Raw genomic sequence first — 14665 nt, forward strand, 5'->3', positions numbered from 1 at the left:
GATGGCGCTGTCTTCGCTTTCAAATTCTCCAATCGGCCACCATTGTTGCGAGCATTTCAGCTCGATGTATATTGAAAATTAGAATTTTGAACTTATTTTCAGCGAAATAATACTTTCCAACTGGTAAGACACAGTGATCAAAGTTCAGGAACTCCGTTTCGAACTTCAATCGGCCGCTGGAGTGTATATTTCTCAAAACAAAGTCTGTTCAAAATGTCACGCGAAGTGAGCATCAGACTCGTGAACACCATTTCGTCTGCGAAATAAATCAAGTTTTCTTTGAAGTTAGTGTTGTTGTCCTGTGTTAAAGTGTACTAGTTTGCTATAAACGTTTGTGGGGTGTGTTGTTCGGTTGTACTGTGAGTGGAGGACACCGAAAGCATTGTAAGAGGATTCTGGACACGTCGTAAGGCAGCGCAGTAACACAGAGTGATCCTCGCGTGCCGGCGCCGGGATGGTGGACTGAGCGCGGAGCTGGTGCAGAGTGACGGCGCCATGTCGGGCGGCTCGCAGCACCCCAACGGGCGCCAGGCGCAGCTGGGCGCGGGCTGGAGCCCCCTGCAGGTGGTGATTGTTGTTCCATCATTTTCACCTCATTCTCACTAACCTAGCATGTAGCTGTAGCACCCGTACTAACCACCACCTGTCCTGTAGTTTTAGCTTCAGTTAGCTATAAGTTTGTTGTATGGATTTTCTATCAAAACTTCTTTGTTCAGTTTAGTTTTTTTGGTACAATTTTTGTGGAAATGTCCACTAGGAAAGTCCTAAGGATCCCCATTTACTGAGGAGGGAGTGGAAGGGTAAACTTTATTTGACTTTGAGACATAATGTTTAAAACAAGTGAGGTAAAAGTAAAGTTAGACAAACTTTGTTGTGCTACAAACTTTCTGTTTGTTGTATGATGTAACTTGATCAGCTGTTTACAGGTATTGCAACTATTAATAGTTATGCAGGTTTATGAAATCTTACACCTCTATAATTTAGGCTGGTTATGTTGATTGATTTACTTATGAGTAATTAGTAAATAATATGATTTGACTTAGAATTGATAATCAAATAAGATCCTGTCCTGAATTAATTAATTTTCTTATTAACAACATTGTAGGTATTTTATTCCAGAATTCTATAAATTCAATATCTCATTTAATAGCAACAATTAAACATCTTTTCTAGTAGACAAATCTCATCACCACCCTAAACACATCCAATATCAGCTACCCCATAATATGAGGAGCATGGGTCATCTCACACCATTTTCCTATTTGATGTCACTACTCAACCACTCTTAACACCACATTTAGGTTTGCACCATTGGCAAATTTGTCCCACAAATGTTAAATACCACTTCAGTTTGCCATTCTAAATTTCAAAACTAACCTATCAGTAAGAGCTTTGTTCAACTCTCATTGCCTCAAAAGTTCACTGGCAGAAATCACATCAAACTTTTTATACTACCTTTCATTCATCTTCTACCTTTACACATACCCAATCATGTATCTAAAGACTTCTGTCAAATCTTCTCCTGCCTGCTCAGTAAGTGCATATCTAAAGCCACCGTGGTGTACAGTTGCAGATGGCGAGCTACCTCGCGCGCGCCCCGCAGGCGCACCTCGCGTCGGAGCGCGGCGTCACCTGGCACACGCCCACCCCTCCGCACCTCTACCATGTGCCTGCGCCCTCGCCGCCAGACCCTCTGCAGGTATGCTATAGGTTGAGAGAAAGCTGGAGCTCTACAAGTATACTATGGCTAGAGGATGCAGGTAAGTCAGAGGACTAACCCACATACACTATAGCTGCTGAGAAAGCTGTAGGGAGGTTAGCCTAGGTCTTAGAACTGGTTGACTGATGCATAACAATCAACCAGTTTTAAAATGTAAGCATGACATTATAATATAACTAACATATTATGAAGTTGAGCAGATTCTGATAACAATCAATGATCCATCAGACATCTTGGTTCAACATGAAACCATAGGCTTAGGATCAAGGCTAGTCATGGATAGAGTGTTTCCCTCTGCCATGAGTTTGCATAGTAGATAGAGAGAGATGCAGAAGATAGCCCTTATAGGGCAGGATTAAAAAAAAAACTTATTATAGCTAGTAGTTGCTTCCTACAGGCAGTGAAAATATAGACCCCCTTTTGACCCCAATGAAGTAATGTATTGTTTGTGAAAACGAATAACCTTTAGCATGCAAAGAGGTGACCTTACCTGACCTTGTTCATTTTACTTTTGTTTACTTACAAAACGAATATCAGATTTCCACCAATAATGATTTTAATTAGTACTGACTGTGAGTTGTTTTTTAGTTATCTATTTATATAAAAGAAAACCCTATCAGTATCTTTGATTCTTCGAAAGGTAGAGTGTTATGTTACACAGAGCAGTTGTCTGATTTAATTTAGATCAGTGATGATTGATTAACATTTAATAAAACTAAAGATTCAACACCTAAAATAATTACAGCTTGGACTGCACACTTGTATAAATAGATCCAACATTTCGAATAATACAGGTATGAAATATTGCATATTATTATTACATAAATGAAACCTCTTACTTGTTCAGACAATGAATGTGATCAAGACATCAACCTCTTATCAGTTGGGAAATAAATACTGCATCTTAGAATCAATTTGTACAATACCTGTCAATACCGAGTCATAGCACTAAAATACTCACATGTATTTAAACAACAAAATACATAATCTTGTGGTCATCAATGTGCCGTGTGTCTATTGCAGGCTATGAAGGTGTCAGCGGCGGCGGGCAACTCTGTGTTCCGGCACTCAGCGACCCCGCCCGAGCTGTACCGACACACGCCCACCCCGCCCGACAAGCATCTCATGAGGTAAGCACCATGGAGGAGGGAATTATGATGAATGGCAGGAGGTACCTCAGGCTAATCCCAAAATCGACTGTAATATAGGCTAGGCTACAGATTTCTAACGTGCCAAACATACACTCGATTAGAGCATTCAAGTAAAAATAGCTATAATTAATGGGGACTATTTCTGCCGGGTGTTTCACTGGTGGGAAAGACTCTGTCTCAATTCAATGTTAGGGCACTCTAAAACTCATTTTTAGTCGAAAGTCAGCTTTCAGTAGGTATTTTGTCATGCATATTATTAACTGAAGTCGAGCAAGCACATAAGATGTTGTACATTATTTTCAGACATACTCCGTCACCGGGTGACGTGAAAGCGGGAGTGTCGCTGCCTGCGCCCGACATATTCCCGCATCTGGGATCCGCCAGAGGTAAGCTAACTATTCTCATATCATATCATAACTACAAATAGTTTAACTGAAAAGTTTAACAGAACAAATGTATTGCAAAATTATTGATCCATGGTCTGACATATTAATTCCAGACAAGCTATCCCGCGCGGAGGACCTGCTGTACGGTCGCGGCGGCGTGGACCTGTCGTGCCCGCGCGGCGGCGGCGGCGGCGGCGGGGGAGGCGGGGGGCGCGCCGCCAACGGCTCCCCCGCGGCGCTGTCCGTGCGCGACGCGCCCACCATCAACAGCCTCATCGCGCGCGCGCCGCCGCGGCACCGCGTGGACTCGCTGCTGGAGCGCCTCGCCCCCGCCGCCCCCGCGCCCGCCCCCGCCCCCGCCTCCGTCATCGTGCAGCCGCGCGCGCCGCCCACGCCCTCGCCGCCCTCCGCCGACGACGAGGAGAGCTCCGGCGGCTCCTCCAAGCGCAAGCGCAAGCCGGAGCGCGTGGTGCGCGTGCCCGCCGCGCCGCCCGAGCCCGGCCCGCCGGCCCCGCCGTGCAGCCCCCCGCCCCGCGCCACCCCGCCCCGCGCCTCCCCGCCGCGCGCGGAGCCCGGCGAGCAGCCGCCGGCGGAGCAGCGCGTGTCGCCCCCGCGCGCCGCGCCGCCCCCCTCCCCGCCGCGCGTCTCACCGCCGCTGCCTCTGGAGAACGGCGCCCCCGCCTCGCCCCCCGCGCCCCCCGCCGCCGCCGAGCCCGCGCCGCACGCGCGGAGAAAAACCAACTCCACCTCCTCCGAGACGATAGACGACATCGCGGCCATGATCGCGAGCGACAAGCCGTGCGAGCCGCCGCCGCCCGAGCCCGCCGCGCCGCCCGTCTCCATCGACAAGCTGAAGAGCGTGCTGGGCAGCCCCTCCCCCGCGCCCCCCGCCGCCTCGCCCCCGCGCGCGCCCGCCGCCCCGCGCCGCCGCAGCGCGCGCGCCGACGCCGACGCCGCCCCCTCCCCGAGCGAGGCGCGCCCCGCGGAGCCCGACCCGCCCCCCGCGCCCCCCGCCGCCGCCGCCAGCATCGTGGACGTGGAAGACCAGCTCGAGAAGATGTTCGCGGGGCTGGAGCCGCCCGCCGACCCCGCGCGCCCCGCGCCCGCCACGCCCAAGGGCAGGAAGAGGAGAAAATCCAGCGTGACGAAAGCGGACAAGAAGCGGCGGTCCAGCCGCGCCTCGCCCGGCGCCGACGGCAAGAAGAAGCCGGGCCGGAAGAAGGCGCCCAAGCAGAGGAAGAACGGGGAGGCCGTGAAGGAGTACGACTCCGGCAGCAACGCCAGCTCCGGCCGCTCCCGGGGACCCTACATACAGGTAAACAAGGTTTTCGATACTAACAATGTAAAAAGGGTCTTCGTTGTCGAGTTATAAAGGCTTCTATTCTATTCTCATAGGGGGTGAAGTTCCTGTACGTGGCTCTCTCGAGTGGAACCTTTGTACATATCCCCTTGGTTTCAGCTCAGCCAGCCTAGCTCCCGGGTAAACTGGAGTAGCAGGCCTGGGTGTTGTAATAGCTGAGGTAGGCGCTCTGTTGGTCCAAGAATAGATAATCTTGTTTCTGTAGTAGGTGGACAAGCTAACAGAATATGTTCAACCGTCTCATCTACTTCCTTACATGTCCTACATAAGGGACTAGTTGAGTTACCTATGGTATATAAGTGTTTATTCACGCAACAATGTCCTGTTATTAATCCTACCATTAATGATATATTACTACGGGACAGGTTGAGTAAGTAGCGTGTAAGTTTGTGGTTGTGTGATACAATAAACGCTTTAGTTTGTCTGCAATCTACACGATTTTTCCACAATTTTTATAAAGGCTTTTTATCCCGGAATTCCCACGGGAAATCCTTCAAACAAACACTTGCAAAATTAATTATCTATGTTCTTGATAACAGTACAAGTTTAATGTAAGTAATCCTAAGTAACATGACTATTGTTTTCAGATCCGCGGTCCGCGCGACTCGCCGCTCTCCGTGTGCGTGGTGAACGCGGCGGCGGGCGAGGACGAGGAGGCGCGGCGCCGGCCCGAGGCGGAGTGGCGCGCGCGCGGCGGCCGCGGCCTGCACTGCAGCACGCTGGGCCTGCGCTACGACGCCGCCACGCCCGACGCCTCCTGGCGCTGCGCCTTCTGCGCGCGCCCGCCGCACCCGCGCACGCGCCCCCCACTCGGCGACCTGTTCGGCCCCTACACGCTCACCACCGACTGCGAGGAATACCGAGCTCTAGACGAATCAGAGAGGAGGGATCCAGAGGTGTGGGTGCATGAGGATTGTGCGGTGTGGGCGGGCGGCGTGCTGGCGGCGGGCGCGCGCGTGTGGGGGCTGGCGCCGGCGGTGTGGGCGGCGGCGCGGGAGGCCTGCACGGCGTGCGGCGCGCGCGGGGCGGCGCTGGCGTGCTCGCGGCGCGCGTGCGGGGCGCGGGCGCACCTGCCCTGCGCGCGCGACGCCGGCTGGGCCCTGCCCGCCGACGAGTTCCGCGCGCTGTGCCCAACGCACCGCGCGTAGTGGCCGCCGGCCCCAGTGTGGGACGCTCCCCGAGTGTCGCTCTGTGTTCTGTACGTTCGTGTCGTGATGTGGACGTGTAAGAAAAATCTCTTTCCCCTTTCTAAGTATTTTTTACATAATATCAGTGAGCACCGGTCTTGTCGGCTATGGACGGTTTATCTGCATAAGCTGGTAAATGTAAGGTTTTGAACGCAATTATTCCCTCCCTGTCAATGTGCGGTGTTTGAGCGAGGGGGAACCGTTGTGCCGCCATTTTAAATTGCCATCTTACGACTTAAGTCAGAACTTAGTCTTCTTCGCCTCTTTTGAACTAATGAAGTATTTGTAAGATAGAAGAATGTAGATAGTTTTCGATGTAGTCGGTCGATGCGGTCGGGCATGAGGTATGCGTTACATATATGTACAGAATATTTTACATAATAGACCCATATTCGTGTATGCGTTTTGTACACGAAGTTGATCAGAATGTTAGATTGTAAATACTGTAAATATTCCACTACACATCGGAACACCACTTAAAATTTTAGTAACCAATTTACCAAGATATTCGTGAATATCTTCTTCAAACAACAGTATTTCGTAGATATAGCAATGCAGTGATGTGATGAATTCGATCTAAATTAACCAGCAATGTAATTATTGTATTTTATGTAAAATCATACAACTATTTAGTTGCCATTTTTAGAGAGAAAGCTAGTCTTAAAATAGTGTCTTGTCTTGTGATTAAAAATATAAATCGTTAATCTTTTAGCTTTTTAAAAATTGTCGGTTGTACTGCATTGTTATAGTAAGTATGTATTTTACCGAGGATGAACCCGCTATGTCCAACACGGCTACCAATTACTTGTAAAGTTACTGAGCATAAAAGCATCTGCAAAAGTTTAAGTAAAATATATTAGTGTTTAAATTTCTTCAAAGTTTATTGGCTGTAACTTTCAAGTAAACATTGTGAACTAATTCGGCAGGAAATAAACAGACAAAGCTATGGATTGATTCTATAAACTTGTCTACACGGAGCATCTTCAAGGGTCAATTGACATAAACGACGTAGGAACATAGCCAATAGTTTAAGAGTTGAGCTCGACGAAGTGAAGTGAACTGTGTGTGTTTGATTTAAGACTTCTATTCGGCTGTTGTTAGGGCAGATAAATATAGCAATGAATAAGTGATATATTGAAAATAAATTTAAAAGTTGTACATCACATTAATATTAGGTAAAGTAAGATGAGGCTTGGAGGCACACACAGTTCAGAGCTAGGGACTACCACGTGAATACGCTTAAAGTAACCAGCTGCCGACTGTAGTAGCTCGGCAGGTAGAAGGCACAAGATTGTACTTGTAACGCTAAAGTGTTTTAAATTCCAGTTAATAGGAAATTATCTGTATTTAGAGAATATTAAGGTACAAATTTATAGTAGGAAGAGCAGACCAGTTGTTATTATTTTAAAAATAATAAAAAAAGATCTTTTTCTAAATTGTAAGATGGACGGAAACTGTTCGGATCAATACAGCCCAAAGCCTTGATATTGTAAAATTTACAATGTAAATGGTGTAAGATTTTTTTAAACTCATATGGCAAATGATTACTTTATAAGTATGTAATTGTTATAAATTATATTTATCATGACATTATAAGCAAATTGAAATACAACATGTTTAAAAGGAACAACAATGTTTTTATTACGCTTCAAATACAATATTTCCAACATGTAGTTTACAATCATAGAAGGAACAAGTGGCTACCATATTCTCATCTTCACTGAACTTCCAATCCGCGCCATACGCTATGCTCTCATGCTCCATGTATTCATTCACCACAGTGACAGAATCCCCCTCTACGTTGAGTGTACGGAACCCGCCATACATGCAGGCGGCCAGCACGCTCGCCGGCCGGCGGGGGTGGTACTTCAGCCTCCATACGCCCCCATTCACGTTGGTCTCGGTGACTGGCCGCTTCAGGGCCCTCGCGTCCCACAGGCGAACGTTTTCATCGTAGCTGCAGGAAAAGTTACGTATTTTTTATTTATAAAACCACTGTAAGATGGCGATAACTATTCGTTACGATATGGATGTTTTATAAATGAACCTAAACAAATTATAAACCACAATGTTTCTTTTGTTCAACACTCATGCAATCGCCCTCAAATTTTAAGCCTTCTTAAATCCTTCGTATTCCCACTCATTTATGTAACGGCGGCCATTTTCATTTTGTTTCTTTTTGCACTTCCAAGAAAAGATACTTTAGGGTGACTTGCACAAGACATTTAAACGTATTTAAATCTATTGCTGTCTTGCTCTATCAATATACTGTCAAAGCAAGCGAGCAATAGATTTAAATACGTTTAAATGTCTTGTGCAAGTCACCCTAAAGTATCTTTTCTTGGAAGTGCAAAAAGAAACAAAATGAAAAAGGTTATGTTCAACACTCTCACTCCCCCGACCCTACCTACCTGCCAGTCAACAGCTGGTGTTCCACATCCACACTGCTCCGCACGCTGGTGACGCCGGCCTCGTGGGCGCGGCTGCAGACCGCGCCGCCCGCACGCACGTCGTGGCTCTTGAACAGACAGTCGTCGCCGCCTGGGTAAATGTCACTATAACTTACAGTTTATAATCATAATTATTATGTTGTAACCTACAGTATTCGGTACGGTAAAGAAGGTAAGTATTTTCACTTGGTTTGGTACTTAGTAGTGAAACTGTTGTCTCTGATAGAAAATACAATATAGGTAGATACATGTACACAAAACAGCTGGTAATGGTTGGATGATGAGGAATGTAGTGGCACTCTTATATCCAGCAGTGGATCATTACTAGCTGATGATGGAATATATCATGCAACCAAACTTACCCGAATAGAACACATCTGGGTTCCAATAGTTGAAAGCGGCGATCCACGCTTCGAACCCGTGACAGTTCCACGTGCCAAGCTTGTCCAGCTTGTCTTGAACCGCGAACACGGTGACGCTTCCAGAAGAATCGCTCACAACATTAATATTAGGTAAAGTAAGATGAGGCTTGGAGGCACACACAGTTCAGAGCTAGGGACTACCACGTGAATACGCTTAAAGTAACCAGCTGCCGACTGTAGTAGCTCGGCAGGTAGAAGGCACAAGATTGTACTTGTAACGCTAAAGTGTTTTAAATTCCAGTTAATAGGAAATTATCTGTATTTAGAGAATATTAAGGTACAAATTTATAGTAGGAAGAGCAGACCAGTTGTTATTATTTTAAAAATAATAAAAAAAGATCTTTTTCTAAATTGTAAGATGGACGGAAACTGTTCGGATCAATACAGCCCAAAGCCTTGATATTGTAAAATTTACAATGTAAATGGTGTAAGATTTTTTTAAACTCATATGGCAAATGATTACTTTATAAGTATGTAATTGTTATAAATTATATTTATCATGACATTATAAGCAAATTGAAATACAACATGTTTAAAAGGAACAACAATGTTTTTATTACGCTTCAAATACAATATTTCCAACATGTAGTTTACAATCATAGAAGGAACAAGTGGCTACCATATTCTCATCTTCACTGAACTTCCAATCCGCGCCATACGCTATGCTCTCATGCTCCATGTATTCATTCACCACAGTGACAGAATCCCCCTCTACGTTGAGTGTACGGAACCCGCCATACATGCAGGCGGCCAGCACGCTCGCCGGCCGGCGGGGGTGGTACTTCAGCCTCCATACGCCCCCATTCACGTTGGTCTCGGTGACTGGCCGCTTCAGGGCCCTCGCGTCCCACAGGCGAACGTTTTCATCGTAGCTGCAGGAAAAGTTACGTATTTTTTATTTATAAAACCACTGTAAGATGGCGATAACTATTCGTTACGATATGGATGTTTTATAAATGAACCTAAACAAATTATAAACCACAATGTTTCTTTTGTTCAACACTCATGCAATCGCCCTCAAATTTTAAGCCTTCTTAAATCCTTCGTATTCCCACTCATTTATGTAACGGCGGCCATTTTCATTTTGTTTCTTTTTGCACTTCCAAGAAAAGATACTTTAGGGTGACTTGCACAAGACATTTAAACGTATTTAAATCTATTGCTGTCTTGCTCTATCAATATACTGTCAAAGCAAGCGAGCAATAGATTTAAATACGTTTAAATGTCTTGTGCAAGTCACCCTAAAGTATCTTTTCTTGGAAGTGCAAAAAGAAACAAAATGAAAAAGGTTATGTTCAACACTCTCACTCCCCCGACCCTACCTACCTGCCAGTCAACAGCTGGTGTTCCACATCCACACTGCTCCGCACGCTGGTGACGCCGGCCTCGTGGGCGCGGCTGCAGACCGCGCCGCCCGCACGCACGTCGTGGCTCTTGAACAGACAGTCGTCGCCGCCTGGGTAAATGTCACTATAACTTACAGTTTATAATCATAATTATTATGTTGTAACCTACAGTATTCGGTACGGTAAAGAAGGTAAGTATTTTCACTTGGTTTGGTACTTAGTAGTGAAACTGTTGTCTCTGATAGAAAATACAATATAGGTAGATACATGTACACAAAACAGCTGGTAATGGTTGGATGATGAGGAATGTAGTGGCACTCTTATATCCAGCAGTGGATCATTACTAGCTGATGATGGAATATATCATGCAACCAAACTTACCCGAATAGAACACATCTGGGTTCCAATAGTTGAAAGCGGCGATCCACGCTTCGAACCCGTGACAGTTCCACGTGCCAAGCTTGACCAGCTTGTCTTGAACCGCGAAAACAGTGACGCTTCCAGAAGAATCGCTTACAACCAACCTAGTCTCCGCAGACCGTAACTTATTGGTCGACCAATCTACCGAGAGAGCTAGTTTGGATTCTCCTACACTTTCTTCCATCCATAGCTCTAGTTTACACTCTCCTTCTTCAGTTATCAGCTTGAATAACTTCACAAACCCATCAGAAGTGACAACTGCTAAAACGGGATGGTTGTCTATGGTATGGTAGCACCACTTCTGGTCGAGGATTCCGGAGATTTCGACCGTATGTACGGGGTTTAGAGTCGTGGTTTCATCGTTGATTCTGAAGACGTATATTCTTCCGAGCCGCTTCTGGTTAGCTGACTGTTTACCTGGAAAAAAGATTTTAATATGAGCGTTGCAATGCTAGTAAGTGCAAAGTTTCTAAATTTTCCCGCTAATGGCGCCACTGGCGCGAAAATGTAATAGATGAAGAAGGCCTACTCAAGATCATTTTCTACTTGGACCTCATTGAAATGGGGGCAATACCGTGTGATTATACTAATTATGCGCTTTAAAAAATGGCACCGTTAGAACAAACATTTTTACCCTCTCCGAATACATTTCCAGCACTAACCCTCATCCCCCTTATTGAGCTGGTAGGTGCCGCACACCAGCACATCAGTGTGCGGTGGCACCGGGCACCACTCCGCGGAGTCCGCACTGAGCCCCGTGTCCCAGCGCCATCTAGTGGTCCACGTCGCGGCCGCCATATTGAGTAGATCTGCGGGTAGATTGGACGTGGTGTAGCTTTGATATACGATACGATGTATTGTGGTGTTGAGGGCGATGAGCCAGAAGCCAATGAGAAACATGAGTGGATTGTAATTTTGAGAAATTTTGTGCCTTGCAAAAGGGATTTCAAATTATCAAGTTGATGGTGCAAGGGGTCAATAAAAAACATAATTTTAAACCCATTCGTTTATTAATTCAATAGTAAAAATACATGAATAAATACAGTTGACTAACACTACATTTAATAAACTGTAAATTGAATTCAACATATTTCGCTCTTTAATTTTTAGTATACTTTAAGCAGTCATTTGCAAAATTTGTACTGTTATTTAATGGTTCAAACTTACATTTATAAATACCAGAATCTACTAACATACTTATAATAACTAGTATAATTCAGTGATGTTGCACAGTATCATACCATAGTACATAATTGTTATGTACTTAGGTAATGTACAGGAACTGTGTGCTCGGATGAAACCTCCTAAACAGCATGCGGATTGTAAGTTTTTGTACCGATCGAGTGGTGGAAAGTAAACGCGAATTTAGGTATACCTATGGTTCCGAAGGGTCGCCACCTAATGGTGGAGGTTGCTAACCCGCCATACAAATTTGCGTTAATTTCACTACTTGAACAGTTAAAGACTTGGCTATCTGGAGGCCACTATTACACTATATTCTATTACTTCAAACTGTTAAGCCGATTGTGGTCAATAAGAAACTTAAGAAATCTTTTTATGAATCAGACTTTTAACTGTCTTTGTCTAGGAGAAGTGGACTTTCAACAGCTAAGTAAGTACATCGGTAAATAATTAATGGTAACCTTATTTAACATTAGCTATAGTTAAACACTATTTCGTAAAATCTTCTTACATACTATAGTTATTATCCTAGAAGTATACTTGTCGGCAGCTTCACCGTGGTATAATATTTCAAACCGAAATTTTTAAAAATGTTATTCATGATTTGATTAGTTAATTATAATATTTCAGTATTTGAGCTTTCCTAGCAACGTGATTTCCTATTGAAACTTAATATACAGTTAACAAAATAATATTTACAACTTAAATTAAATTAGTAAAAACATAAAAATGAGCACATTATTCTTAAGATCTATGTTTTTTGTTGTTCTTATTCTAGTTTGAGGGTTGGTTTGGTTCATCCAACTTTAATCTGTAACAGTAACTTCGGAATTCGCAATAAGGTTTTATTTATTATTTATTCTATTTATTTATTTATCTGATTAATTAATTACCGTGGCTTTCAGAAAAGGGCAGTGTTTATGTGTTTTGTCTGAACATTTTATAATCTTCATAAATAATGATCTTTGCAGAAATAAACAACCCACTTTTTGAAAACCAACATGTGATATAAATGATACTCAATGAATTTGTTATGAAAATATCACACAAATAATAAATTTCGTCCCTTCTTCTACCAATGAGAGAAGTTACGCAATATAATATTTCATGTACCTGTTTCTGCTATCTTCAATTGGTTCAAACATAATATGCAATAGCATGACTTCTGCATTAAATAATTTGCTACATTAACAAGTTTGGTTTTGATATTCTGTTTAAACTGAGTTAAAATGAAATAATTAATTACTTGAAACAATGATTGACAAAGTGCCTGTGGCGTATTACTAAGCTATTACGATATTTATAACATGTTTGTATATAATATTATTTTGTATTGAGGTAGATGTTCACAATAAATGTTTCGATCACAGCCTGCGTTGATGCAAACTAGCACTTATCTGTGCTGCAGTTAGTAGTTCTAGGTTCTGATTTTGATGACTATTTACTAATTGATCTTTGTTATGTTCCAGTGAGTACATAATGTACAGGCCAAATAAGTATATTGTCTAAAACTGCAACACAGACAGACATTAACTGATGACTAATATAATAAGACAAATATAAATACATCAACTGACAGATTATTTAGAAAACTTATCACAAGGAAACATTTAATTTGTATTTTAATAACATATGTGTAAGTGAATTTCGTAAATCCTTTCCTTAAATCAGATTTATGTAATTATAATTTTTATTTCGAAAAGTTTAGAAACAAAAATACAAAGATACATCACAATTTAAAAGTATTTTCATACTTTATGCCTAAGTACCCTGATGTTTATTCTAATTTAAATTAGAAGCTAATTCTCAAATCATTCATTTTCAATGTTCTGTTGTTTGATGAGTGCTGATGACACCATAAATTCAGATCAGAAATGTATATAATTCATAATTTGGGACAAGCTAATACATATTTACTATGATTGGTTCAATGATAATGGTGTAAGATAATATTCAATTTAGATGGAGAGATACTCATCAGTAATTTAAGATAAACATGCACTATTGAAGTACCAGCTAGTATTTGCTAAGGGTCTTAGCAACAGCAACAACATGTGAATATCATCTTCAAAAACCTTACATTCAAATCTGACACCAATTAAATAGAAACATTATTACTTTCATAATATCAAAAATGAGGTACTGTTGTAAATTGACTTTGAGTTCACTTTAGAAGTGAGCTACTGGCGCGCGGACCGCTCGGTCTCGATGAGGCACTCCCGGACGAGGATGCGCGCGTGCACGATGCCGCGCTTGAGGCGCTCGGCCGAGCTGCGGCTGCCGGAGTAGCTGGGCCGCACCTCCTTGCCCATCTCCTCGATGACGGCCAGCAGCTGCGCGTACTTGGACACGGCGGCGTCCTTGTCCTTGCTGGCGGGCGACGCCACGGTGGAGATGGTGGCGTGCCCGCCGCCGCCCGCCGCCAGCTCCACGCGAGAGTTCTTGCTGCTCATCGGGATCGCCGTCACCGTCACATCGCTCAGCTTAGATTCCACAGCCTGAATATCCATAGCTTCCATGTTCGCCTGCAACCAATGTGCCGCGTTAGCAAAACAAAGGAAGCCGCACAAATCGACCAACAGAACCGAAACTTACCGTATCTAGGGAGAAGCGGTCACTAAACAGATTAATAACTTAACGCGCGAGCCAAAACGACAAACACCGATACGAAACTACCGAAATGTTCAGTTATATGAATGTAAGACGTACCTCCGGCCACGGCCTAATCTTCAGGACCAACGAATCGATGTAGATGTCTAACTGGTTTGTTGAAAATTAGATGAGCGGATACTGTTAAAAAGCTGGAATGTTTGAAGCACTTCGAAAATGCAAATGAGTTTAAAAATGAACTTGTTTAGCTAAATTTTAATAAATAAAAACAACTTTACACTCCATAAAATTAACACATTGACAGTTATTTTTTTCTACGCGTTGCATTGAATTTTACAGATTAGGTTACCTTAATTTTAGTTTGTGTCTGTGTCAAATAGGGTACACAGACTATGGCGGCAGAAAAGTTTCTGTCAATCATGTCAATGTCA

At 43.8% G+C, this 14665-nt stretch overlaps 3 protein-coding genes across 5 annotated transcripts; 1 reads left to right on the plus strand and 2 right to left on the minus strand.

Annotated features, from left to right (window-relative positions):
* Positions 1–12: 12 nt before the first annotated feature.
* LOC119691527 (nascent polypeptide-associated complex subunit alpha, muscle-specific form) lies at positions 13–9218 on the plus strand. Of its 3 annotated transcripts, XR_007267224.1 has the most exons (7): positions 13–567; positions 1568–1699; positions 2744–2850; positions 3175–3257; positions 3371–4572; positions 5205–6979; positions 8767–9218. XR_007267224.1 is itself a non-coding variant. In XM_048626723.1 (6 exons), the coding sequence occupies exons 1-6, from the start codon at positions 496–498 to the stop codon at positions 5763–5765; spliced, it is 2157 nt and encodes a 718-aa protein (XP_048482680.1). In that variant the 5' UTR covers positions 13–495; the 3' UTR covers positions 5766–7431. The 3 variants fall into 3 exon arrangements, 2 of the variants coding, with proteins under 2 accessions (XP_048482680.1, XP_048482681.1); XM_048626723.1 differs by lacking the exon at positions 8767–9218 and having other exon boundaries at positions 5205–7431; XM_048626724.1 differs by lacking the exon at positions 8767–9218 and having other exon boundaries at positions 13–564; positions 5205–7431.
* Positions 7426–9124, minus strand: LOC125489801 (diphthine methyltransferase-like). Its single transcript, XM_048626927.1, has 5 exons — positions 9121–9124; positions 8841–8896; positions 8617–8782; positions 8216–8345; positions 7426–7761 (listed from the first exon to the last, which is right to left on the minus strand). Exons 1-5 carry the CDS (start codon positions 9122–9124, stop codon positions 7446–7448), a joined length of 672 nt encoding a protein of 223 aa, XP_048482884.1. The 3' UTR covers positions 7426–7445.
* Positions 9213–14594, minus strand: LOC105393525 (diphthine methyltransferase). The gene is made up of 7 exons (XM_048626928.1): positions 14334–14594; positions 13806–14149; positions 13110–13135; positions 11105–11251; positions 10404–10859; positions 10003–10132; positions 9213–9548 (listed from the first exon to the last, which is right to left on the minus strand). Exons 2-7 carry the CDS (start codon positions 14141–14143, stop codon positions 9233–9235), a joined length of 1413 nt encoding a protein of 470 aa, XP_048482885.1. The 5' UTR covers positions 14144–14149; positions 14334–14594; the 3' UTR covers positions 9213–9232.
* Positions 14595–14665: the final 71 nt, after the last annotated feature.

This window comes from Plutella xylostella, chromosome 17, assembly GCF_932276165.1.
Source record: "Plutella xylostella chromosome 17, ilPluXylo3.1, whole genome shotgun sequence".
In the NCBI taxonomy this organism is placed as follows: Eukaryota; Metazoa; Arthropoda; class Insecta; order Lepidoptera; family Plutellidae; genus Plutella; species Plutella xylostella.

What these genes read in the sequence shown, in the direction of transcription:
- LOC119691527 (XM_048626723.1), top strand. Translation starts at nt 496, where the DNA reads ATGTCGGGCGGCTCGCAGCACCCCAACGGGCGCCAGGCGCAGCTGGGC. An exon ending in CGCCGCCAGACCCTCTGCAG is followed by an intron (nt 1,700 to 2,743) that starts GTATGCTATAGG and finishes TGTCTATTGCAG; the next exon opens with GCTATGAAGGTGTCAGCGGC. An exon ending in CCCGACAAGCATCTCATGAG is followed by an intron (nt 2,851 to 3,174) that starts GTAAGCACCATG and finishes CATTATTTTCAG; the next exon opens with ACATACTCCGTCACCGGGTG.
- LOC125489801 (XM_048626927.1), bottom strand. An exon ending in GCTACTACAGTCGGCAGCTG is followed by an intron (nt 8,783 to 8,840) that starts GTTACTTTAAGC and finishes TGTGCCTCCAAG; the next exon opens with CCTCATCTTACTTTACCTAA. An exon ending in CCCAGATGTGTTCTATTCGG is followed by an intron (nt 8,346 to 8,616) that starts GTAAGTTTGGTT and finishes ACATTTACCCAG; the next exon opens with GCGGCGACGACTGTCTGTTC.
- LOC105393525 (XM_048626928.1), bottom strand. Translation starts at nt 14,143, where the DNA reads ATGGAAGCTATGGATATTCAGGCTGTGGAATCTAAGCTGAGCGATGTG. An exon ending in GAGCGGTCCGCGCGCCAGTA is followed by an intron (nt 13,136 to 13,805) that starts GCTCACTTCTAA and finishes TCTGTGTTGCAG; the next exon opens with TTTTAGACAATATACTTATT. An exon ending in ACAATATACTTATTTGGCCT is followed by an intron (nt 11,252 to 13,109) that starts GTACATTATGTA and finishes ATCTACCCGCAG; the next exon opens with ATCTACTCAATATGGCGGCC.